This window comes from Balaenoptera acutorostrata, chromosome 18 (assembly GCF_949987535.1).
Source record: "Balaenoptera acutorostrata chromosome 18, mBalAcu1.1, whole genome shotgun sequence".
Classification (NCBI taxonomy): domain Eukaryota; kingdom Metazoa; phylum Chordata; class Mammalia; order Artiodactyla; family Balaenopteridae; genus Balaenoptera; species Balaenoptera acutorostrata.
The window spans coordinates 62,752,347-62,776,715 of record NC_080081.1 but is presented as its reverse complement, the minus strand read 5'-3'; the positions used below and the strand labels follow the sequence as shown (position 1 = coordinate 62,776,715).

At 40.2% G+C, this 24,369-nt stretch overlaps 1 protein-coding gene across 3 annotated transcripts in view; it reads right to left on the bottom strand.

The window, feature by feature from the left end:
• Positions 1 to 24,369, bottom strand: part of SETDB2 (SET domain bifurcated histone lysine methyltransferase 2) — a 306,643-nt gene that overhangs the window by 219,265 nt on the left and 63,009 nt on the right. Inside the window, exons 13-21 of one of the 3 annotated variants that reach the window (XM_028161729.2) lie at positions 20,377 to 20,484; positions 15,338 to 15,471; positions 12,155 to 12,189; positions 11,894 to 11,965; positions 10,503 to 10,558; positions 9,060 to 9,111; positions 8,208 to 8,339; positions 6,579 to 6,650; positions 3,765 to 4,633 (exon numbers count right to left, since the gene is read on the bottom strand). The exons of 1 other annotated variant lie outside the window; for it this stretch is intronic. In XM_028161729.2, coding sequence (XP_028017530.1) covers positions 4,494 to 4,633; positions 6,579 to 6,650; positions 8,208 to 8,339; positions 9,060 to 9,111; positions 10,503 to 10,558; positions 11,894 to 11,965; positions 12,155 to 12,189; positions 15,338 to 15,471; positions 20,377 to 20,484 — 801 coding nt within the window. In that variant the 3' untranslated portion in view covers positions 3,765 to 4,493. Of the gene's footprint in view, positions 1 to 3,764; positions 4,634 to 6,578; positions 6,651 to 8,207; positions 8,340 to 9,059; positions 9,112 to 10,502; positions 10,559 to 11,893; positions 11,966 to 12,154; positions 12,190 to 15,337; positions 15,472 to 20,376; positions 20,485 to 24,369 lie in introns of those variants that run through there. One more of the 3 variants, XM_007193750.2, reaches the window with a different exon arrangement.

Here is a 24,369-nt window from a genome sequence, read left to right as displayed (position 1 = left end):
ATTCACAATACTGTGTTAGTTTCTGTTGCACAACAAAGCAAATCAACCATATGCGTACACATGTCCCCATATCCCCTCCCTCTTGAGCCTCCTGTCCATCCTCCCTCTCCCACCCCAAAGTCTATCTTGTCTGGTACAATATTGCTACCCCAGCTTTCTTTTGATTTCTATTTGCATGGAATGCCCTTTTCCATCCCTTCACTTTCAGTCTACATGCGTCTTTAGATCTGAAGTGAATCTCTTGTAGGAAGCATGTGTACAGGTCTTGTTTTTGTATCCATTCAGCCAGTCTATGTCTTTTGATTGGAGCATTTAGTCCATTTACGTTTAAAGTAATTATTGATATGTATGTAGTTATTGCCATTTGTTAATTGTTTGGGGTTGTTTTTGTAGTTCTTTTTTGTTCTTTTCTTCTTCTTTGTTCTCTTCCCTTGTGATTTGATGACTATCTTTAGTGTTATGTTTGGATTCCTTTCTCTTTTTCATCTGTGTATCTATTATACATTTTTGGTTTGCAGTTACCGTGAGGTTTTTGTAGAGCAATCTATATATATATGTGATTATTTTAAGTTGCTGATCTCTTAATTTCAACTGCATTTTAACAGCCCTATATTTGTACTCTCCTCCCCTCATGATTACTGTTTTTGGCATCGTATTTTAAATCTATTTATTTTGTGTATCCCTTAAATGCTTATGTGGATATAGACAATTTTACTACTTTTGTCTTTTAACCTTCCTGCTAGCTTTGTTCATGGATGATGTCCTATCTTTACTGTATGTTTGCCTTTACCAATGAGCTTTTTCTTTTCATAATTTCCATGTTTCTGGTTGTGGCCTTTTCTTTTTCACTAAAAAGTTTCCTTTAACATTTCTTGTAAAGCTGGTTTGGTGGCACTGAACTTTTTTAGCTTTTGCTTGTCTGTAAAACTTTTGATCTCCGTCAGATCTGAACGAGAGCCTTATCAAGTAAAGTATTCTTGGTTGTAGGTTTTTCCCTGTCATCACTTTAAATATATTGTGCCACTCCCTTCTGGTCTGTAGAGTTTCTGCTGAAAAGTCAGCTGATATCCTTGTGGGAGTTTCCTTATAAGTATTGATAACTTGTTGCTTTGAAGGAAAGCAACAAGGGAAAACCTTGTTGCTTTTAATATTCTCTCTTTATCTTTAATTTTTGCCATTTTAATTATAATATGTCTTGGTGTGGTCCTCTTTGGTTTAATCCTGTTTGGGACTCTGTGCTTCCTAGATTTGGGTGACTGTTTCCTTTTCAGGGTTAGGGAAGTCTTTAGCTACTGTGTCTTCAAATATGTTCTCAGGCCCTTTCTCTCTCTCTTCTCTTTCTGGGATCCCTGTAATGTGAATGTTAGTATGCTTGTTGTTGTCTCAGAGGTGTCTTAAACTGTCCTTATTTCTTTCTATTCTTTTTTTTTTTTCTGTTCAGCATCAGTGATTTCCACTACTCTGTCTTCCAGCTCACTGATCTGTTCATCTGTGTCGTTTAGTCTACTTTTGATTCCTTCTAGTGTATTTTTCATTTCGGTTATTGTATTCTTCATCTGTTTGGTTGTTCTTGATGTTTTCTAACTCTTTTTAAAAAACTTCTAACTTCTTGCTCTGTTTATTTATTTTTATTCTGAATTCCTTGATCATCCTTATGATCATTACCTTGAACTCTGTCTCCACTTCACTTATTTCTTCTTCTGGGGTTTTATCTTGTTCTTTTCGTTTGGAACATATTCCTCTGTCCCCTCATTTTGCCTAACTTACTGTATTTATTTCTATGTATCAGGTAGGTTGGTTATGATTCCTGACTTTGGAAAAGTGGCCCTTTGTAGGAGATGTCTTACGTGTCCCAGCAATGCACTCCCCTCTCGTCACCGGAGCTGAATGCTATAGGGGCACCCTCCACGTGGGCTGCGTGGGTCCTTCTGCTGCGGTGGGCTGACTACTGTGGGCAGCCTGGTGGGTGTGGCTGGCCTCTGGTCTGATTGGTTGCCAGGCCCTGCCTTGTATGGAGGAGCCAGCCACTGGTTGGCAGAGAGGATCATGAGGTGGCCAGCTGTGGAACCCCGGGAGGCTGGCCCTGGGGCTCGTGCTGGCCCACTGGAGCCAGGAGTCAGGTCCATGAGATCCGGGGCTGGTTCCCACCCACTGGTGGGTGAAGCCAGGTCCTGGGGTGTCACTGCAGGGCCCAGGGGTTCCCGAGCTGGTGTCAGACAGCTGGCAGGTGGGGTCATTTCCTGACACAGCTGGCTGCAGGGCCTGGCATGTCTTGAAGCTTGTGTTTACCTCCTGGTGGGCGGGGCTTGGGCTCAGCTGGTCCCAGGACTGGTGCTGGCCTGCTGGTGGGTGAGCTGCGGCCTGCCATGGGCAGGCTACAGGACTGTGGTTGTCCTGTAGGGGTGAGGCTGGTCCTAAGGCTAGAGCAGACTTGCTGGTGGGTGGGGCTGGGGCCCTGGGGATTCTAGGGCCGATGCCTGCCCACTGGTGGACAGAGCTGGGTCCCAGGGTGTCTAGGTCTGGTGCCTGTGCACTGGTATGTGGAGTTGGGTCCTGGGCCCTCTGGTAGGCAGGGCTGTGTCCAGGGACAGCTGTAGGCTCAAGGGGTCTTAAGGGGGGCGTGTATGCTCCACCCCAGTTGTTCTGCCTGAAGTATCCCGGTACTGGTACCTATAGGCTAGTGAGCAGGGGCACCGCTGGATCCTGAGACTAATAAGCTAGAGCGAGGATTCCAGAATGGCGCATGTAGGCACCAGTGTCTCCGTGGTGGAATGTGCTCCCAGAAATGGCCGCTGCCAGTGTCTTTGTCCCGAGGATGAGCTCCAGTTGCCTCCTGCTTCTCTGGGAGACTCGCCACGATCAGCAGGTAGGTCTGTCCCAGGCTCCTTTCAAAATACTTCTTTTGCCCTGGGTCCTGGAGCATGAATTTTTGGGTGCATCTTTTAAGAGTGGAGTCTCTATTTCCCCCTGCCCTCTGGGACTCCCAAAGGTAAGCTCCACTGGCCTTCAAAGCCAAATGCTATGGGGCTTGGCTTCCTGGCACAAGACCCTTGGGTTTGGGGATCCGGATGTGGGGCTCAGACCCATTGTTCCTTGGGAAGAACCTCTGCAGTTGATTATTCTCCCATTTGTGGGTCGCCCACCCAGTGGTGTGGGTCTTGACTGTATTGTGTTTCTGCACCACCACCCCCCACCCGCCCCGTCTGGTTGTGGTTTTCTTGGTATCTTTAGTTGTAGAGGATCTTTTCTGTTTGCTTCGGTCTTTTTGATCCATAGTTGTTCTATAAATAGTTGTAGTTTTGGTGTGCCTGTGAGATGAGGTGAGCTCAGAGTCTACTCTGCCATCTTCTAAAATCTTTTTTCGGCTTCTGTAGTTTTTTAAGTGCCTCAGGTGATTCTGATGTGTACCCAAATTTGAAAACCATTGAGATTTTGCCCCGCGCAGTTATTAATGTCTTGGGCTGGGGTTGCCATTACAACAGGAATGGACATGTTCTTTCATTTACATCGTATTCTTCAGCAGATATTGAGCATATTATGTGCCAGATACCATGTTGGAGACTCAGATCAAACTCATGTTGAAATGTAGCACTACTGTGGATCAAAGTAGTGTGGTAGAAAAGTAGAAATGTGAAGTTTTCAGAGGTCAGACATGGTAGTAGGGCATACAAATCTGAATTGTATATTGTCAGGTTGAGAAAAACCTTCAAAGAGACCATCCAGTTTTAAATGTTTATTTTGAAGATGATGTTATGCCCCTGTGCTGACTGGCTGAAGAGAAATTTAAAAAACACACAGGTATGTTTGGTACAGGTATAACATTCAGATTTATTTTATCAAAGAAGCATTACAGGCTGGAACTAGTCTCAAAAGATAAAAACGGTTTATGCATTTTTTCAACATTTATTGAGCACGCTAGCTGCTGGGAATGTGACAGGGAGGAAAACACAGGAATAGTGAGTTTCTGCCCTCAGACTGCTTATACTCCAGCGGTTTGAGGTATGATAGAGTGGCTTACACCGAGAAGGGATATGAAGAGAAAGTACTCTCAGATGGAATAGGTATGAGGACATCCGCAGGAGGAGCAGTGAAGACTTCACAGCAGGATGTGCAAAGGCCCTGGGGGCACGAGCACCTGGAATCCACTTAGCTCACTGTAGTGGGGGTGGGGGAGGCGGGATCTAAAAATCTAAAAATCCACCAAAGGATTTTTAGAGCGATGGGAGGCATGGTCCAATTTACTCAAGTAGAATCAGAAATATTTTATTGGGGGGGAGGGGTAGAAGTGAGATGATGATGAGGAAGAGGAGGCAGTAAAAAGGCATAAGATGCCAAATCAGCAAGAACAGGTAAGGGCTGGTGAGAATCAAAGTTTGAGGGCCAGAGAGACACGAGGGGCCTAGTGCTAAAGATGTGTGGCTTTCACAGGCCCGTCTCCAGCTTTCAGCCTGTTTACAACTGTGCTTGATTCCTGGCTTAGGAAATGGTCATTCTTAAGAAGACAGAGAAGAATCTGAAGTAGAACTTGACTGAAGCTCAGAGCACAAGGTTTGTTTTAAGTTCTGAAGTAGCTCAGTCTCTTCCTTCAGCTGCTGCTGCCTTTCTTCAGATTGATGAATTTTATTCTCTATTGCTATAATAAGAAAATTATTTCAGGTTTTATTCAGTAGTTTTATACACAATGTACTATTTCTAGCCTCTTTTGAAAGTGCATAGTACACAATGCTGTGCCCCAAATGAAAAGGATCTAGGGTCTTGTGAGCAGGAATTGATGCTTTTATGCCTTTGCTTTCTCTTCTAGTTCAGGATAGAATTCTAGTATTTATCACACATAAAGCTGGTCTGTAAATCTTTAAAATTTTGTATACATTTATAGCAGAAAAGGCACTTCTGTATACTTTTGAGTATTTGAAAGCAGCGACTAAATAACCTTCATGCTACACAATATCCATTTGTTGAGAGGATGCCATTAGACTATCAAGGGTTAAGGGCAAATCTTTCAGAGAAATGCATCCAATTTTTAATGTTACATAAAAGCTTTTGGTTTTATTTAGAAATAGGAATGCTTTTACTGTGGAAACTTAGAAGCTACTTTAGTTAGGCTTTATAAATTATAATATTACTCAGTGGCAATTTTTTAAAAACCTCAAAATCTTAGAATATCTGTATACCTGCAGTTAACTTTCTGGAACACTGAAAAGGCTGAATTAAGCAAGAGTCTTTATCAATTGGGGTGTGAGAAGTTAAGTCTTTTAAGTTGGTTCTCATGCGATTCCAAATAGTGTCACCTCTGGGAGCTCACACCCCCCAAATACTACACTATACTGTATGTACTCCCAACTAACTTAACCTAGGTAGTGACATGTTCCAAACATGTTACTTTTATATGAAAGAAAAATAAACAAACATGAAAGTCACCTACAAAATAAAGCTTTTTAGAAAAAAACTTAAAGGCTGCTTTAAAAAAAAAAAAAAAAAAAAGGATATTCCCGTAAGATGTGTGCAGACATTCTCAAGAGACTGGTAAAAAAACACAATATTGTTGACTATTTTTCTGCTGATTATAAATGTAATACAAAATTCAAATAGAAATGTGTAATATGAAAACAAAAATGAGAAAGGCTTGTGTATACTGAGACAGGAATATGAACTAATATTTTCTCCACAGGGAAAATCTATTTTCCTAATGCATTTGCTGGAAAGACAAATACATCTCTGGAAAAGAACAGAGTTTAGGGCACTGTTTGTGTACAACTTCAGGGGGAGCCATCTGCCTTAAACTCTTTGTCAACCTGTGCCCTCCACTCCCGCCGGGATGTGCAGTGCACAGCCTGCCCAGCTGTGTGTGGCAGCCTCGATGGAGAAGTCAGGTCAGACTCATCAATGTGGAAACTTAGCCTGTTTTGAAGGCATCTGAAATAGTGGTGAAAGGACCACTGTTTGTTTGATGTTTTATGGAAAGGTTAACACTCTGTTTTCACTAGGTTTTCTTTTTCAAAAGTTTCTTGGCTATTTTATTTTATTTTTTTGATGATGAACTTTAGAATCAATCAATCACAACCCTCCGTCTCCCATTAGATTTGAAGATTAATGTTGAAAGAACTGAAATTTATACACATCATACTAAGTGAGAGGGAGACAGTGCAGCATGGTTTATCACAGCCTCACCAGTTCCTGCTGATTTCCAAACGTGGTGCCCAAATACTTCCATTTCGCAATAAATTTTTTGTTTCCACTTTTTCAGATGAGTTCTTTTTCTGATTACAAAAGCACTGTGTGTATGTATAAAATGTGGAAAATACAATGAGCACTAAGACAAAAGAAATTACTATAATCCAGTCACCTACAGATAACTACTGTTTCCATTTATGTGCAGTTTTTCTGTGTGCATGTGTGACCCTGTGTATATATATTTTTTCTTCTGTGTGTGAGGGCTCATATTGTTTTGTAATGGGCTTTTTCATTTAAGGCAACGGTGAACATTCTTCTAAAATAGGATTTTTATCACCTGAATAGTGTTATTTTAATATATATGATAAATGTTTATAAACTTTGCTGCTCAGTTATAACTCATATACCTGCTTGAAAATTTACAAATGCATCTTCAAACAATCTACAGTCGAAAAGTGAAGTCCCAATTTCTTCATAGTCTGGAGGAAGAAAAACATTTTCAGTTTTAATTTCAGTAGCTTACATAGGCAGAAACACCTCACAGAATAACCCTCAAAAAGGAGAAGCACACAGAGCAGGCGTCCCCTGTGGTCTGCAGTGGCGGCAGCCTCACCCGGGAGCTCGTTAGAAATGCAGATTCTTAGCACCTTTACTGGATCAGAACCTCCAGGGATGGGGCCCAGCCATCTGTTTTAACAAACCCCCCAGGTGGTTCTGAGGGGCATGCTCAAGTTCGAGATGTGCTTGGTCTAGAGACAAGAGTAAACGAACAAAAGAATGTAATGAATGAGCTTTGGGAAATGTCTGTTTTCTCTTAACTACACTTTTTGGTTTTGTCCTGTAGAAAAAAATCCCTTTCAAATAATCATACATTTTACATTGTTGCCTAAAATACACAGACTGTCAAGGTTTTCCTTCTAAGACAGCTATACAGCCGACCCTTGAACAATGTGGGCTTAGGGGTGCTGACCCCCGTGCAGTCACAGATCCAAGCATAACTAACTTTACAGTCGGCCTCCCAAATACGTGGGTCCTCTGTATCTGTGGTTCTGTATCCACGGATTGTATAGTATTTTACTGTGTAGTATTTATTGAAAAAAATTCAGGTATAAGTGGACCCATACAGTACAAACCCATGTTATGTGTCGACTGTATTTATAATAAAGTTTTTAAGCTCCTAACACAGGTTATGAGAAGGCTAAGTGGCTGTATAACCTGCATGTACAAATGGAACTTCAGCATCCCGAAGAGCTCTTTCTGAAAGGCCACATTTAACTAAACCAAACATCAACAAAAACATTAAAATTACTTCTTTCTTCTATACTTTACAGTATAAAAAAAGGCACTTGCTTGTTTAAGGAACAGAATTAGAGTCAAATCAAAACTAGCATAATGAATGTCAGTCATTCTCAGATCTTAGCAGCAAGCATGCTCAGCTGCGGGGAGGGGGGAGCACAGGTGTGTGACTGAACCTGGTTCTGAACTTGCCCGTTCTCTTGATGGTCACTCTCAGTTATGAACCTCTGGAAAAGACATTAAAACTTTCAGGGAATCAGGGTATTTTTTACTAAAGTAATGATTTTGTGAATTACCTACCTCCTGTTGATTTATAAAAAGACAAGAGATTGGAACAATAAATTGTATTAAAGAATGAGATAAAGGCTGTGAGGGCGATCTGGCTGTGACATCTGTCACCCCACTGATCGCCAGGGTTGATTCGGCTATCTGGCTGGCTAGGCGGGTGTCCCCTTCCTCCCTCACCACTCCACGTGCGTCCCTCCCGAAGCTGCGCGCTCAGTCGAAGAGGATGACCTTCCCCGATAGAGGAGGACCGTTCTTCGGTCAAGGGTATACGAGTAGCTGCGCTCCCCTGCTAGAACCTCCAAACAAGCTCTCAAGAATGAGATAAAGACGGAAAAGAAAAAACAGCACAGAAAGAAAATGTATACTTTTTTGGGGGGGGGGGGTTGTTTGTTTTGTTTAACATGTAGGTCTGTGAGAAGTCTCTATATGTAGAAATTTTGTTATTTCAATACCTGATTCTGAAGTGGTCTCATCCATGAGTCTTTCCTGAATCAAATGAAGTTTGTCTAATATTTCTTCAAATAAAGCATTAAGAAGACCCGCTTCTTTACATTTCTTAAGAAAAGCAACTTTCACAATTGCATCTAAGAATAAAAAAAACATTTCAGAAGAAAATCGTCTGTCTCAGGACAGCTATCATACATCATTTTATGGTCACTTCTTCAGACTTTGCCTAATGGTGGATGAGCATTATTAGATAATACGTACAGCACCTTTATCTTTTCTATTAATTGTAATTTCATCATACCTCATTTTTTTCAAGCTGAAACAATGAATGAAATGTTATAAAAAGTGAACATAAAAGCTTCTCTGCTTAGAATAATTATATGAATAAAGAGAATTTTCTAAAATTTAGCTTCAAATCTTAGAGATAACAGCCTCCCTCATTTTTTTCTGTCACAGTTGACTGTTATTATGGAATGTCTGTTTCCTTAACAGAAAGTTACAATTACTGGCTTCAGCTTCTTGGGGGGGGGGTGTCACAGTGTGAGGGGTGGCATGTCATTGGATTCTGAACTCAGGCAACCCTGGCTTCTATATCAAGAGCTGTATCCTTAATACTGAAGAGCAGTTGGACCATCCCAACCTAAGTTATAACCTAAGTTATTTTGATCTGTTGGGGTTATGATGGAGTGAATAATTACGATAAAAGATTTCTGTTCTTATAATTCATTACTACAAGTCTAGAATAATAAAGTGGGATGCCAACTCTGAAATTCTAAATAATAAAGTGGGATACCAACTCTGAAATGGTACTAAGTACTGTAAGTCATATTCGTTAACAGACAAAACTTATAGCAAACCTGTGTGTCTGCCATCCTTTTCCCTCATATCCAATGCCATTCTTTCCGGTGGCTAAAAGGAGAGAAAGATCAAGATTACTTTACACTAATTTTTTACTATTGACATTTAATACAGTAAGTCCCCTACATATGAATGAGTTCCATTCTGAGAGCACATTTGTAAGCCCAATTTGTTTGTAAGTCTAACAAAGTTAGCCTAGGTACCCAACTAACACAATTGGCTATATAGTACTGTACTGTAATAGGTTTATGATACTCTACACAAATAATACATAAAAAACAAAAAATAAAACATTTTTAATCTTACAGAACAGTGCCTTGAAAAGTACAGTAGTACAGTACAACAACTGGCACACACGGGCTGGCATCGAACAAACAGGCAAGAAGAGTTACTGACTGGAGGAGGGAGAGGAGGTGGGAGATGGTAGAGCTGAAGGATTGTCAGCAATAGGAGACGGAGGGCAAGCTGCAATTTCACTCACGCCTGACGTTGATGGCACAAGTTCTGGTTCCTTGCTGGATTCAATTCTATCTACCCTCTTGACAAAACGATCCCATGATGTCTGGGTAGTAGCTCTTGTTTTCTTGTCATCGATGACATGGTAGCACTGGATTGCATTCTTAACAGCTGCTGCAGCCTTCGTGTACTGTTCTACGTTCGGGTCCTGTGCTTGAAATAAAGTTACTGTACTACTGTATACAGTACTGTACAGTAAAGTACACAAAAGCACAACCACTTGTAGAGGATGCACGCACGTGACAATGTACTCCAGACACATGAATGTGATTAGACGTGTGAATGCACGTTTGCATCTTTGAAAGTTCGCAACTTGAAGGTTCGTATGTAGGGGACTTACTGTATTGCATAAAATGAAAACCAAATTCAGTGATATGCTTATGGTGAAAATCATGTTCCGTGTTCATATGTAGATGTAAACATCAAATGTATTTTTGTTTTGTCTAATAAAACATTAACAGGTGTAACAAACACCTCTTGTATAAATAGGGTGAGAGGTGAAGGTTGCTGGCTCATATTAATTTAGCTTACATGAGCTGTTGCAAATCCCCAAAACATTTTCATATGCTTTACACAGAACAGGAATCCAGAAAATTATGAGTCACAAATTAGGTCAAATGTGGATCCTGCAGCTGGGAAATACTTGGCTAGGCAAGGATGTTCCACTGAACCTATGCCTGTTTTAAGACCGTAAACACCCTGTGGGCTCAGATCCTCGCCCTGATTTGGTACCAGGGGATGTGTTACAGGAGCCAGGGGACAGTCACCTCCTGGAGGTTATGTGCCTGGATACCCAAGACACATCCAACTTCTCTTTAATATTCATCATCATCTATCATTGTGTCACCTGAAATTCAGAAGGTTAAAAAAAAAAAAAGACATTGTATGGAGAAACTTAAAGCTATAACGAAATTAAGTCAAATTACCTGTACAGGATTGCCTGCTGAGAGACGTTTTTTCCTTCCCCTTTTTCTTTTCACTCCTGAAAAGTAAGCAGAAAAATATAAATTATGTAGATATTGGAATCCATAAAGGAAAAGACTGATGCTGGACTACATAAAATGTACAACTCTTATATGCCAAAGGTTATAACAAAGTCAAAAGATATGTCAAACTTAGATTAAATGTTTGCAAAAAAATGACAAAAGTCCAATTTTTAAAATATAAAAACCTTATAAATCAATACGAAAAAGGCAATTGGGTAGAAAAATGGGCAAATGGGGAACTCTGGAGAGTGGGTTCATTAAACAGAAAAATAAATTGGGTCACAGGAAAACAAATATAATTGATCAAAAGATAGGGGAATATACTCAGTTTCACCCATAAGTAAAGATATGCAAAGTAAAACAGGTAGAATTTTTCATTGATCAGATTAAGATGTATAATATATAATGTCTGCAAGGATTTGGGTCAATGTGTACTGCTGGTGTGGCCTCTTTAGAAGATAATTAGCCAACAGTTACCCAAAGTTTCATTGTTTATACTCTTTGACCCAGCAATCTACTTACAGGAAGTCTTTCTAATAGTATTGTTACATAAAGGCACAAAGATGAGTGGAGAAAAATGTTAGCTACAGTATTAAATGTGATAGAAGAAGCTGGAAATAACTTACATGACAGTCACGCAGAGACTAGTTCAACTGTGGTTCAGCTATACAACTGAATAATATACACAGTGGAATACTATGAAGCCTTTTAAAAATGAGGTAAGATCTACTTATACCCACTGATAGAGAAGAATCTCTAAGATACACGAAGTGAAAAAGCAAAATATAGTAGTAGGTCTATACACAGAACACTTTTGGAAGAATTTGAAAGAAACAACGATGGTTTCCTCTGGGGAGAGGATTCATTACAAACAGTGTTATAATCTGCTTTTTAAAACGAATACATTATTGTCATCTTTCCCTGTCAGTAAACACTGACTGACAGCAATGTTTTAGATAGTATTTCTGATAAGTTGCAAGGGGAATGGCTGAAGAATGGCTGAAGGGTAACGCTATTGTTTAGAGAGCGTTGCTTACCACCACAAAATGCAGCTGGTATGACAGGGAACTAAGCCTTTTCCAAAGAGGGCCGACTCCTGTCCACAGAGAGCATTCCACATCTAGTATTGGCAAGACTGCTCTTCCGGCAGTACACAAAGGCCAGGTAACCCCAGCTAGCCAGGACCCAGTTTTCCTCAGAACGGAAAGGCTAATCATGCATTCTTAGGAGAATTGCATTCAGGGAACATGTAGCACTTTATCAATTTTATCTACTGAAAATTCTGATAGTCTTCTTAGAAGACAAGTAGTCACAAAAGTCAAGCTCCTTACCGGGTTTCAGTTCGGTTTGCTGACTGAAGTGAGAATGGAAGACACCAGACAAAGGCTTCACTGAGAGTAGGTCTAGTTCACGAAGAAGAAAAGTTTAGTCCATCATACTGCACACCGCACAGGGACTGACAATTTTAAAAGTATGTAACATTTTGACTCAAAAATTTGTATTTTAACTTAGGCCAGTAAATCAGATTATTCCATGTCTTACCGAAGGTTTACCTTTCTTTAAACCCACAACATTAAATTTTAGAGACTTACCATTTTGAGGGTCAGCATGTTGTTGGCACAATACTCTGAAAACATGAAATTTCAAAGAGTCAAATAATTGTATTTACACTTTTCAAATATTATGCCTATTGCATTGTAATTTAAAAGGGAACTAATCTGTTTTTCATGCAGGCTTAACCTTAAATATTTATTTGTTAAAAACAAAATTGCTGTTCAAGCCTGTGTAGTTACTGACACACATCAAGTGTAGATGGACCCTGTGCCAGCATCCCCTGTGCCCTTGAACCTTGGACAGGTCAGCGTGCTCTCTGCAGGGGTGAGTGCTGACTACATATTTTGAACAATACTTGTTCATATACAGTGGTCAGTGAGATTTTTTACTGTATAAAGAAAATACCTAGAGATCCAACAGCTAAGACACAAGTTTTCATCTGACTACACAAAGTTCTGCTGATTTTCAACAATAAGCACAAAATTGCATGCATTATCTGGTGGGAAAGTAGTTTTCTAACTCAACATGCATCTCCCCCAGATCTTAGATTTGAACTGCATGAGCTTAGAACTGGTCAGTGCCCTAGAAGAGAAGGAAGAAGCAGAGCAGCTAGAGCAAAGAAGTGCAGTGAGTAAACCTGAAGGAGCTGCTCAGGCCCTGTTTTCTCTCCAGCCTTTCTTCCTCCGCAGCCCCAGGTTCCCTTCCTTATGGTGCTGACCCTCACGATGCAGGGTCCCCTCACCTAGGGGAATGTATGAACTCTTCCTGTCGTACAGCAGTTCCCGCCCCCTCCATGCAGTCCTCCCAGCACCCCTCCCGCCCACCCCCAATCGATATTAATCTCCTCGCCCTTCGGATTTTGGTTTCTCAGCACTTTTGTTTGCCAGGTACTTAATTTTTTTTTTCAACCATACATAAAAGTGGAGGAGATGTGATGAACTCCCATGCCCCCAACCCCATCACCCGTTTTCAACAATTGTCAACTGAAGCCCAAGCCAGTTTCATGTAAATCCCCTCCTGCTCCCATCAGGCCACGTGCTCCTACTAGTTTTGACCTACTGGTCCTCCTGTGAGGTGATAGTTTTAGTTCACGGCTTGTTTCTCTTTATATTCTCACTGTACCTAACAAGGGGTCTCGTGCATGACAGCCACTCCGAATGTTTAAATTCAATTTAAAAATGAATAAAAGTTCACCTGATACTTGATAAAACTATGACAAAGAAGATTATTTTATGAGTCTCTATTCATTGGTTCTACTAATATATGATCAGTATTTTTTCAGACTTTAAGGTATAGCAGGAACTTGACTCCTTTTTGTTTGACCTTGTAGCTCTGCTAATAACAGTCTTTCTAGTGGGTGTTTTAGGTCTTTGGAGAAGTCATAATAAAACAAGCTCTTTGGGAAGGTAAATAATAAAAGTGAAACAGAATATTTCAATCCATGAGTTTCTCAGCAAATCAAATATAAAAAGAATATAAAATTAACATATTTACACATTTCCTGTCTAGTCTCAAGCAAGAAAATACCTGTGTAAAATCAGATTTTAAATTATTTAACAAACTTCTTTGAATGTTAGGCTTGCCCACATTTTAGGATCTATGGCCGCTAAGCTTAAAGAGGATATGGTGTCAAAGAGCAAAGACTCTGGAGCCCTGAAGCCCAGCTCTGCCTCTTACCAAATGTGTGGCCTGGGTACAAATTACTGTCAGGGCCTCAGTTTCCTCATCTTTAAAATGGGGATAATAGTACCTACCTTACTGGGCTATTATGAGTATTAAACGAAATAACATTTGTAAAGTACTTTGAAGTATTCCTGGCATAAAGTAAGTTGTTAAAAGATAAAGTAGCAAAATAAAATAGTTCTGGAACACATTGATAAAATTGGGGATATATGCCCACAGGGGGGAAAAAAATCTACCCTCCATATGGAATTTTAAAGTATTATTTAGGAATGTAACAGATCTTACAAAAATCATATTAAAAATAATCCTCTGGGAGGGATAAATTAGGAGTTTGGGATTAACATACATACTACTATATATATCAGTAAAATAGGTAACCAACAAGGACCTACTGTAAAGCACAGGGAACTATACCCAATATTTTGTAATAACCTATAAAGGGAAAAGAATATATATATATGGGTATAACTGAATCACTTTGCTGTACACCTGAAACTAACACAACACTGTAAATCAACTACTTCAATTAAAAAAAAAATTCTCTCATAACACTAATTCTGTTATTCAGATACTATGCCTGAAAAAAAATGTATATGTTTCACTGAAATTTAAAATGTCCAGTTCAATCAGAATCTATTCATATGCCCCAAAGAAGTGAGAAGTGTCTCCCTGGCTCGTCAACATTAGACCATCATTCTCTGTTTTATTCCATCTCATAACTTTAAAAAGGTCAAACCTAACCTTTTGACTGTTATTTCCTTCACCTTTATATGACATATTCTAGACTGCATCTACGTATAAAAAAGAGTTCGCTGAACATGACCTGAATCAATTAAAAACTGGGTTACTGATTTTTTCTGACTAAACTGTATAATGACTTAACTGAACTGACTTCTTTCATCAGAAGGAAGATCAAGTTTCTTCCTGGATAAAACAAATATACTTGTTTTGGACTTGAAATATGCCTTACTGGATCAAAGTTAACATTAAAGAATTATTGAAAAACAAGGAGCAAGATTTCAAAGCCAAAGGCAACACAGACAAGGTGTAAGTTTCTTCAAGGACTTAATGACTGATAACTGTATTTGCTGCATAGTTTCTTTATCATTTTTAGAGGCTATTTATAGTTAAGAGGGTGGTGACAGTGATGGGAAAATACATTCATTTGGAGACAAGATGGGTAAAGCATGGACCTAGAACTAACAAGTCAGGCTCCTTTCCTGTTTACAGAAGAGAGCAAGTGTGAACTGGTTCCCAGCCTCGTGGCCACCTGTTAGGTTACTTGTGCAACCATGTCAACCAGTGCTTTCTACGAGGAAAGAAAGGATACAGGGAGAGTAAAAACCAAAACAAAACCAAACCTGCTTCTTTTCTTCCTATGACACTTAGGGAAGGTGCTTTGAAGTTAGGTTCCCAGCTGGGCATCTCCCAAACCACATTCATACTTGGAAATCATTTGCATAAAATTAGCTTTAAAAAATCTCCTTGTCCTTATTCCAATCCCCCAAATGTGGCTTTAAAACTGTTTTATTAAATACTTGTAAGTTCCTTCAGATCCATCAGCTTGTAGAACTGCGTGGTCACTCTTGGCACAGAAAAAGTGGTAATTCTTGAGACAGGATTTTAAATCACATCCCACGGTGGCTCCTGTTTTCCCACAATATGTGCATTTCTACAGAAGAACAGATTTTACTGAGTAAGCACCTGATTTTTCAGAATCTTTGTTAAAATTTAAAGTTAAAGATGTCATCAAATATTATTTTTAAGTTGGCAGCCCTAATGTCCTCAGCTACAAACACTGGGTCCTGACATTTAGCTGCTCATTTTGAAATTTCAGCAAAACCTCAACTAACTGGAATGTTTTGTAATGATCTGATTACAAGCAGAAAACCCTTTGTGTTTCCGAAAAAACCCCTCTCCTCTCTTTTTAAAAGAGATTTCTAAAAAGCAGGGTTGGCAACACTGTCCAGCTCTAGGCAAGAGGTTCTGTTGGGGACACTGAGCCTGTGGCCGAGGTCAGCTCCCGGCACTGCCACTAACAGCTGTGTGATTTCGAGCCAGTCCCTTCCCCTCTCTTAGACCCGAATTCCTCCCTGGGGATCACACTGCCTGTCTTACAGAGGCACTACTGAGGAGACGTGAGAGAGAGGAAGTGAAATCTCTTTGGCATCTATGTAGAAAGGCCAAAATATGTAAAAAAAAAAAAAAAACAACACCAAAACAAAAAAGCCCCTGAGGAATAAGTTTTTTTCTTAGCTCAATTCATTTGATCTCTTGCTTTTATGTATCAGTCTATTGGTCTGATAGGAAGGTGGCGTAGAGATGGCTAGAAGGACAGTACGTGGCCACAGAAACCTAACTGTTTGGGGGTATCTGAGCCATGACCACAGCTGGTTTATATCATGCTCTGGCTGAATGACATGGGCGCACAATGAAACCACCTAGCAAAATAGGAGGTGACAGCTCACACAGTATCCCAAGGTCAGCACGAGCAACTATATAAATAAAGGAAATTCAATTGTGGGTGAGAAATTAGATTGTGCAAAAGGCAGAATTTGAAGTCAGAGCACAAAGAATGATCATTTAATGTTGGGGGGCCATCTGACTATATGTATAGGAAAGAAAGTTAGATCCCTACCTCACAATATATTCCCAAATAAACTCCACGTGGATTAAAGCTTTAACTATATAAAAAATAAGTATTTTTAAAAAGCTGCAAAAAATTAGAAAATATAAAAGAAAAAAAGGACAGTATTGAGGCTTTCTAAGCAAGGCAGGAGACACAGAAGCCACACAGAAAAAGACTGACAGATTTGACTATATAAAAAATTTAAGCTCCACTTTTAAGGTGATAGATACCATTTAAAAAAAAGGAAAAGACTGTTTGCTGCATAGTAGATAAAGGGTAAGACTCTGATAGCCCACAGAAAAATGGGAAGAGAAGAAATACAAACGGCTAATAAACGGTGACTCACTGAAAGACTACAGAGTAGCTGTGACGTGGCAGGCCCTCTTCCAGGACGGGGAAAACAGTGGTGGATAAGGTACCTGCCTGCATGAAGTTAACTTTCTTTCTAGTGGAGACAATGATCAAATAAAGCAAACTTTAAAACATAGCGATACATGCTTTGTGGAGAATTAAGGCAAAGTGACAGAGTGTCTCTGGGTCCCTACTTCAGATTGGGTGGTCAGTGATATAGAAGGCCTCTCTGAGGAGGTGACATGGAAGCTTAGATTTTAATAATAATAAGCGCTGCTAGTCTGCACCAAAGCAGGGGAAAGGATATTGTAAGCAGAAGGCCTTATGTGCTCGTGGCAAGAATGAGCTTCCCCACTGGCAAACTCACAGGAAGGGCAAGAGGGATGGGTAGCGTTGTTGGAGCAGAGAAGAGACAAGGGGGACAGTCTGAGCTAAGATCCAAGGGATAAGTGAGGACTGGGTCATGGAGGGCTTACGAGCCACAGTGATGAGTTGGGGTTTTACCTTTGTGCAAGAGGAGCATAAACCGATTCATAGTTTAAAGATACTGTTCTGGCGGCCGTGTGGAGAATGGGCTGGGGAGGGATAGGCGAGAGAGAAAGAAGGACAAGTATCAGCAGTGTTCAACAACAGTCCAAGACAGTGAGATCACACTTCACCACAGTGGATGAGTGGCAGTGAGAGAGAACAGGAGAATGCAAGGTCCGTAGGGTGAGGCTGATGGACCCGATGCTGGGTTGGGGTTGAGAGGCGATGATGGCGGACAAATGGTGTGCTGTTTACTGAGGAGAAGTGAGCAGGTTTGGATGGACCGTGTGTATGAGTGTGTAGGGGATGGACCTATTCTCTTCCGGCCAGTTTAACATGAGAGGCTATTACCTATCCAGGTAGGTATGTTAGGTTGGTCATCGGGGCTGGAGATAGAGAGAGTCCTGGCATAAGAATGGTATTGAAGCCATGGGAACTGGATGAGGTCATGTAGGAAGGATGTTCAGATTGAGGAAGGAGCCCAGGACAGAGCCTTGGGCACTCCAAACTGTAGAGGTTGAGCAGAGGAGGAAAAACAGCCAAGGCACCTGAGAAGCAGCAGCCAGAAAGGTAAAAGACATACTAGCAGCGTATGTCCAGGAAGTCAAAAGAAGGAACTGCTTCAAGATGCAGGGCAGGGACCACTGTGTGATGATACTGCTGACAGGTCAACTAAGGTCAGACAAGTGGCACTGCAAGTGACCAGCTCTTTGTGTATAAGGGAGAGTTGTTTTTTTTTTTTTTTAAAGATGACATGATCCGTTGATCACGTTTATATGCTGACAAGAATAATCGATTAGAGAGAAGGGATACTATGTGAGGGGGTAGAGGAAAATGCAAGAACCTAGTCCTTAAAGAGGGAAGGAGGACGGCTCCAAAGCCCACGTGCAGGGTTGGCTTCGACAGGACGGAGGTCTGAGAGTCTGGGGACAGGCAGGTGGGCAGTGGTTTGGACAGTAGGGGTTTCTGTCTCGTCGCTTCCATTTTCTCGGTAAGAATCTGGCAAAGAAATGTACCACACCAGGAGTGAACCCTAATGTAAACTATGGCCTTTGGGTGTTTCTGATGTGTCAGTGTGGTTCATCAGTTGTAACAAATGTCCCCTCTAGTGGAGGGTGTTGATAAAGGGGAGACTGTGAACGTGTAGGGGCAGGGGGAATGCAGGAACTCTCTGTACCATCCCCTCAGTTTTCCTGTGAACCTAAAACTGCTCTAAAAAAGAAAGTCTATCCAAAAAAAAAAAAAATCAGGGCTAGTCGTCAACTTGGCAAGGAGAAGTTGGGGTGGAGCAAGGTTTTAAAGAGAGATGATAGGATATGAAAGAGTAAATGTGCAGGGTGGGGGATGAAATGCTGATGGTCTGCTTGAGGTTCATGGCCATGAACCTAAGATCAGTCAAAACATCTGTGGGTTTTTCTCCGGTTAACTGCTCAACTGCCAGCGCTACTCAGCTCCTGCAGACATCAGACGGACACACTTCCCCAGGCTGGGGCTTTGCTCAGTGAGTAAGGAGGGTGTCCAGGGGGTTTGCAAGGGAGTGACTGCTGTGCTGGACCATGGCCAGGGATCACTGAAGAATTGCTGGAGCTGGGTGAGCCGGGAAGATTGGGATGATTACTAAAGAAGGGTAATGTTCAACCTCTCCAGTGATCAGGGGAACGCAAGGTAAAACTCTGTGAGACTGGCAAAAATTAACGAGGTTTGAGATGTTCATTTTCGTCAAGGGCTGGGAGAAGTGCTCTTTCATCCACTATGTACAGAAGCATAAAGTGGTACAGTCTTTCTGGGGGATAGTTTGTCAGCATGTTTCAAAGATTTTAAAGGGAATTCTCTTTGACTCAGCTGTTCCACTTCTAGGAATGTGCTGTGTATGTATAGCACCAGTCAAACCAGCACACGATGATAATGCACAAAGATGTTTTCTGCAGCATTCACTATTACAGTGAAAATCAGTGTCAACTCGTTATCTAAGGGCAGGGAATGGCTTCACGCCTTCCAGTACATCCTATGGAATTCCATGAGGTCAGTGAAGAGAATGCCAGGGACAGTCCTATGCTTATGGTTTCATGAATGTGCCACATCTTCTCTCTTGCCTTCCACGCTTTTGCACACCCTGTTCCCTCTCTCTGAAATTCCCCCTCCCCCATCCTCATTCCCCCCCCGCATTCCCAACTAGGAAGGCTTCCTGAGCCCCAACCGTGCTGATCTGCCTGCTCACTGAGCGCCCCCTGCTGACGCTTCTCAAAGCACATCAGGCAATGTGGAAACGGCCCATGTATATGCTGACATCTCGCAAGGACTAAAAAAATGTTTGTTCCAGGTCACTAACCTGATTGTGGATTGTGGTGGTGGTTAGGGTGTTAGTGCTCACACTTGCTGCATCGCTGATGAAGCTGCGAAGGGCCTGTCACGGAGGGAGTCTACTACAGCAGACCCAGTAGAGCAACTGCTCAGCATTCTTCCTTCCCAGGGGGAGCTGAGCCCAGCTCCGAGGGTAGATCCTGATTAGTTATGGTCGCCTCTAGCAATCGGTGCAGAAAGAGGGGTGTGGCCTAATTAAACTTTCAGAAGGGCTCTTAATCCATGCTTGGGGATGAACTTTCTCTTGTGATAGACAGGAGCAAGCAAGCCTGATGCTTCAGCTGCTGCCTGTGGCCACCCTATGATCACAAAGGGACCAGCTGATGCTGTGGACAAGGAGGGCGGAAAGGATGATGGGCCCCTGATGACATCATTGAGCCACTGAATCAACCAACCCTGAAGCCAGTTTTTCCTCTGGCTAAGTTAAGAAAATAAGCATCCCTTTTTTTTTTTTTAAAGCCAGTTTGTTCCTTCTACTTATAGCCAAAGCATTCTACCTCATGTCTACTTTGCCGATGAAGCATATTGTAGTTCATTTAAAAATATTAAAATATTCAGTTGAATCTAAGTTTCCAATATAGGCCCTACTTCTTTCAGCTCTCCACGTTGCATCTCTATCCCCTGGTTTATCAATCAAATAGACTTTCTTTTGAAAGCATCACCAAGGGTCTGTTCATCTTTGTGAGTAATAAAATCATTTATACTTACCAACTTCCTTCCTCTCTTGATTTCTTTCTTTACTGATTCCACATCAAAATTTCTATCACGATTAAGCGGATCATGATCTTCACATTCCACAAGTGCTGAGGAATACAGCTGCAGATTGGGAAAAGAAAAAAGCCAGAGTATTCACAAAGTAATGCTGAAAGCTGCAAGTCAGAAAATGGTACCAAAAAGTACTCACCAGGAGTGGAAGATGGGTTGGGGGAGAACAGTGACCACCTTTTGGCGTGTGTGAGCAGATCTCAAGTCACCCTGCTTTTCTTTGGGAGTTGTCCTGATCCCCAGACATGTTTTATACTGCATTACCCTGACCCCCAGTGGCTAACTGGACCTGGTCGGGGCCCTGACCCCAAGCTGGGCCAGTCAAAGTCCCTATCCTAGGGGACTAAAACAGGCTCTGAGCCACATGGTCAGAGCAAGTCAGTCTACAAAGAGAGGAAAACAAAAACAAGGGCTAGAGAGGACATCCTGGGTTCCTGATGGCTTCCCAGCTCCTGTTTCTTGTACCCACCTGTGTGCCTGCCTTCAGGAGCCACAAAATGCCCCTGCAACTTATTGCAAAGCCCCTTTTATATTTAGGTTGGCTAGAGCTTCTAAGAGTTTCTCGAAACCAAAAGAATCCAAACTACCTCTGAATGAAAGATCAACATTACACATACACTTAAATAATAAAGGGCATGAAAAACATAAGATAAAAAAATTTTGACACTGGCACAGGCAAAGATTTCTTATAAAAAGCAGAACTATAAAGAAAAAGTTATTAAGTTGGAATTCACCAAAATTAAAACTTTTTGCTCCTTGAAAGACATTGCCAAGAAAACAAAAAGGCAAGCCAGAAATTGGGAGAAAATATTCACAATTCATATATCTGACAAAAAAATTATATCAAGAATATAGGAAAAACTCTTGCCACTCAGTAAGACAAATAATTCAGTTAAAAATGGGCAAAAAATCTGGACAGACTCTTCAGAGAAGGAGAGTTACAAATGGTGAATAAGCACGTGAAAAGATGCTCAAAATCATTAACCCTCAGACAAATCAAAGCCACAATGAGATACCAATACACACTCACTAGACTGGTTAGAATTAAAAAGATTGAAAATACCAAGTGTCATTGAGGGTGTGGAGCAAATGAAACTCTTACACATTGTTGTAGAAGTGTAAAATGATGCAATTACCTTTAAAGTTAAACATACACTTACTTTATGACCCAGCATTCCTCTTGTAGGTATTCACTCAAGAAATAAAAGCATTATTGTCCACATTTAAAGAAGGCAACAATATACAGTGGAGAAAAGACAGTCTCTTCAATAAGTAGTGCTGGGAAAACTGGAGAGCTACATGTTAAAAAATGAAATTAGAACATCTTCTCACATCATATACAAAAATAAACTCAAAATGGATTGAAGACCTAAGTGTAAGACAGGACACCATAAAACTCCTAGAAGAAAACATAGGCAGAACACTGACATAAATCGTAGCAATTTTTTTTTTGGATTTATCTCCAAAGGCAAGGAAAACATAAGCAAAAATAAACAACTGGGACCTAATTAAACTTAAAAGCTTCTGCATCAACAAACCATTGACAAAAGAAAAAGACAACCTACTGAATGGGAGAAAATATTTGCAAACGATATGACCGGTGAGGGGTTAATATCCAAAATACACAAACAGCTCATACAACTCAACATCAAAAAACAACCTGATTAAAAAATGGGCAGAAGACCTGAATGGATATTTTTCCAAAGAAGACATAAGACAGCCAACAGGCACATGAAAAGATGCCCAACATCACTAATCATCAGAGAAATGCAAATGAAAACCATAAAGAGATATCACCTCATACCTGTCAGAATGGCCATCATCAAAAAGACCACAAACAAATGTTGTTGAGAGTGTGAAGGGAACCCTCCTGCACTGATGCTGGGAACGTAAACTGGTGCAGCCACTGTGGAGAACAGTATGGAGGTTCCTCAAAAAACTAAAAATAGAGCTACCATGTGATACAGCAACTCCACTCCTGGGTATATATCCAAAGAAAATGAAAACACTAATTCGAAAAGATATATGCACCTCAGTGTTCATAGTAGCCTTATTTACAATAGCCAATGTATGGAAGCAACCTAAGTGTTCATCAACAGATGAATGGATAAAGAAAATGTAGTGTGTATATATATATGTATATATACACACACATACACATACATACAATGGAATACTATTCAGCCATAAAAAAGAATGAAAGTTTGCCATTTGCAACAACATGGATGGATGTGGAGGGTATTATGCTTGGTGAAATAAGTCAGACAGAGAAAGACAGATACTGCATGTTATCACTTATACGTGGAATCTAAAAAAATTAACTAGTGACTATAACACAAAAAAAGTGTACGCCCACATGAAGACACATATTCAGATCGTCACAGATTTATCCTAGTATCTTCAAACTGGAATTAATAATACGTCTATCAACAGGCAAGTGGATAAACAAATTGTGATAGAGCCATACAATGAAATACTGTGCAGAAATAAAAAGGAACAAAATACACATACAAGAAACAGCAGGGATGAATCTCCAAATACTGTAATGAGCAAAAGAAGCCGGACACACAGAATACATACTGTAGGATTCCTTTCATGTGAGATGAGAAAGACAGGCTCAAGCTATAGAAGCTGGGGTGGGGAGGAAGTGGCTGCAAGGAGGCATGAGGGAACCTTCTGGGGTAATGGAAATGTTCTACATCTTGATGGTGGTGGTGGTTACATTAGTAAATACATGTCTGAATACTCTCTGAACTGTACACTTAAAATGGGTGCTTTTTTAATGTAAATTATACTGACAAGGTTAACTAAAAATAGCAAATTAACATTAACAGTATATTAGAATAAAACATCACAATCAAATAGTGTTAATCTCCGAATGGTTTAACAGCAGAAAATAAACAAGCACATAACTTATTACTAACAGATTAAAAGGAGAAAATTTGAGACACGAAAACCAAATGTAACCTGTGAATCAGAATCTTTTGTTATAAAGTTATTAGGACACTTGAACCTGAAACCTGGGTGGTTTGAGGATTAGATCGTAGTAATATATTAATGTTAAATTCCTGATTTTGCTTATACGTTCTGGTATAATGTTATAAGTAATAATCCTAGTATTACTTTAAAATGTATATCTCAGAAATAACTAATTTTCTTGTCAACTGCATTATTATGAACTTTCATCAAATCTTTAACTGTGGTCATTTTTAAGTCTTTTGTCATTTACAGACAGTTCTGGGTGTACTCTGATGCTTTTGCAAATATGTTCCTATAAAAGGGTTTCATCTTCAAGAAATTAATGGAAAAGACTCTGACAAGTACAGGTTTCTGGTAACTGACTGTACTGCTGAACTGAATGAATAAGCATTTTCAGAACTCTAATGAAGAACTGATTAACTCAAAAAAGTGCTAACAAAAGATCAAGATGAAAAAAAAATTTAATTACATGGGACTGAGTGAACTGATGAGGATGAGTATAATTTTTGTGACTTTCTGTCTGAATTAAAAAAAAAAAATCCCACAAGGACTCAGAGGCAAAGAATATACAAATCAATTTTCACTGCAAAGTAAAGGAGCTGTTACAGTGGAGGATTACTGGACTGAATGTCAATATTATAACATAGTATGAGAGTGTTTCAGGTTTGGTAATTGCAATCATTGTTGCTTTTGTTGTGGTCATCCATGTACAATGCTTGGAGTCAGTCTATTTATCTCTTGTAAAAATAAAATACAGTGTGTGTGTGTGTGAAAAAAAAAATTCCTGATTTTGATGGTTACATTGTGATTATGTGACTGTTCTTTGTATAAAATACATACTGAAGTATTCAGGAAAGATAACGCATCATGTCTCAATTTAATTTCAAATGGTTCTATAAACGAAAATAATCAATAAACAGTCTATAATAAGAATAGAAAAGAGTTTTATTTGAGCCA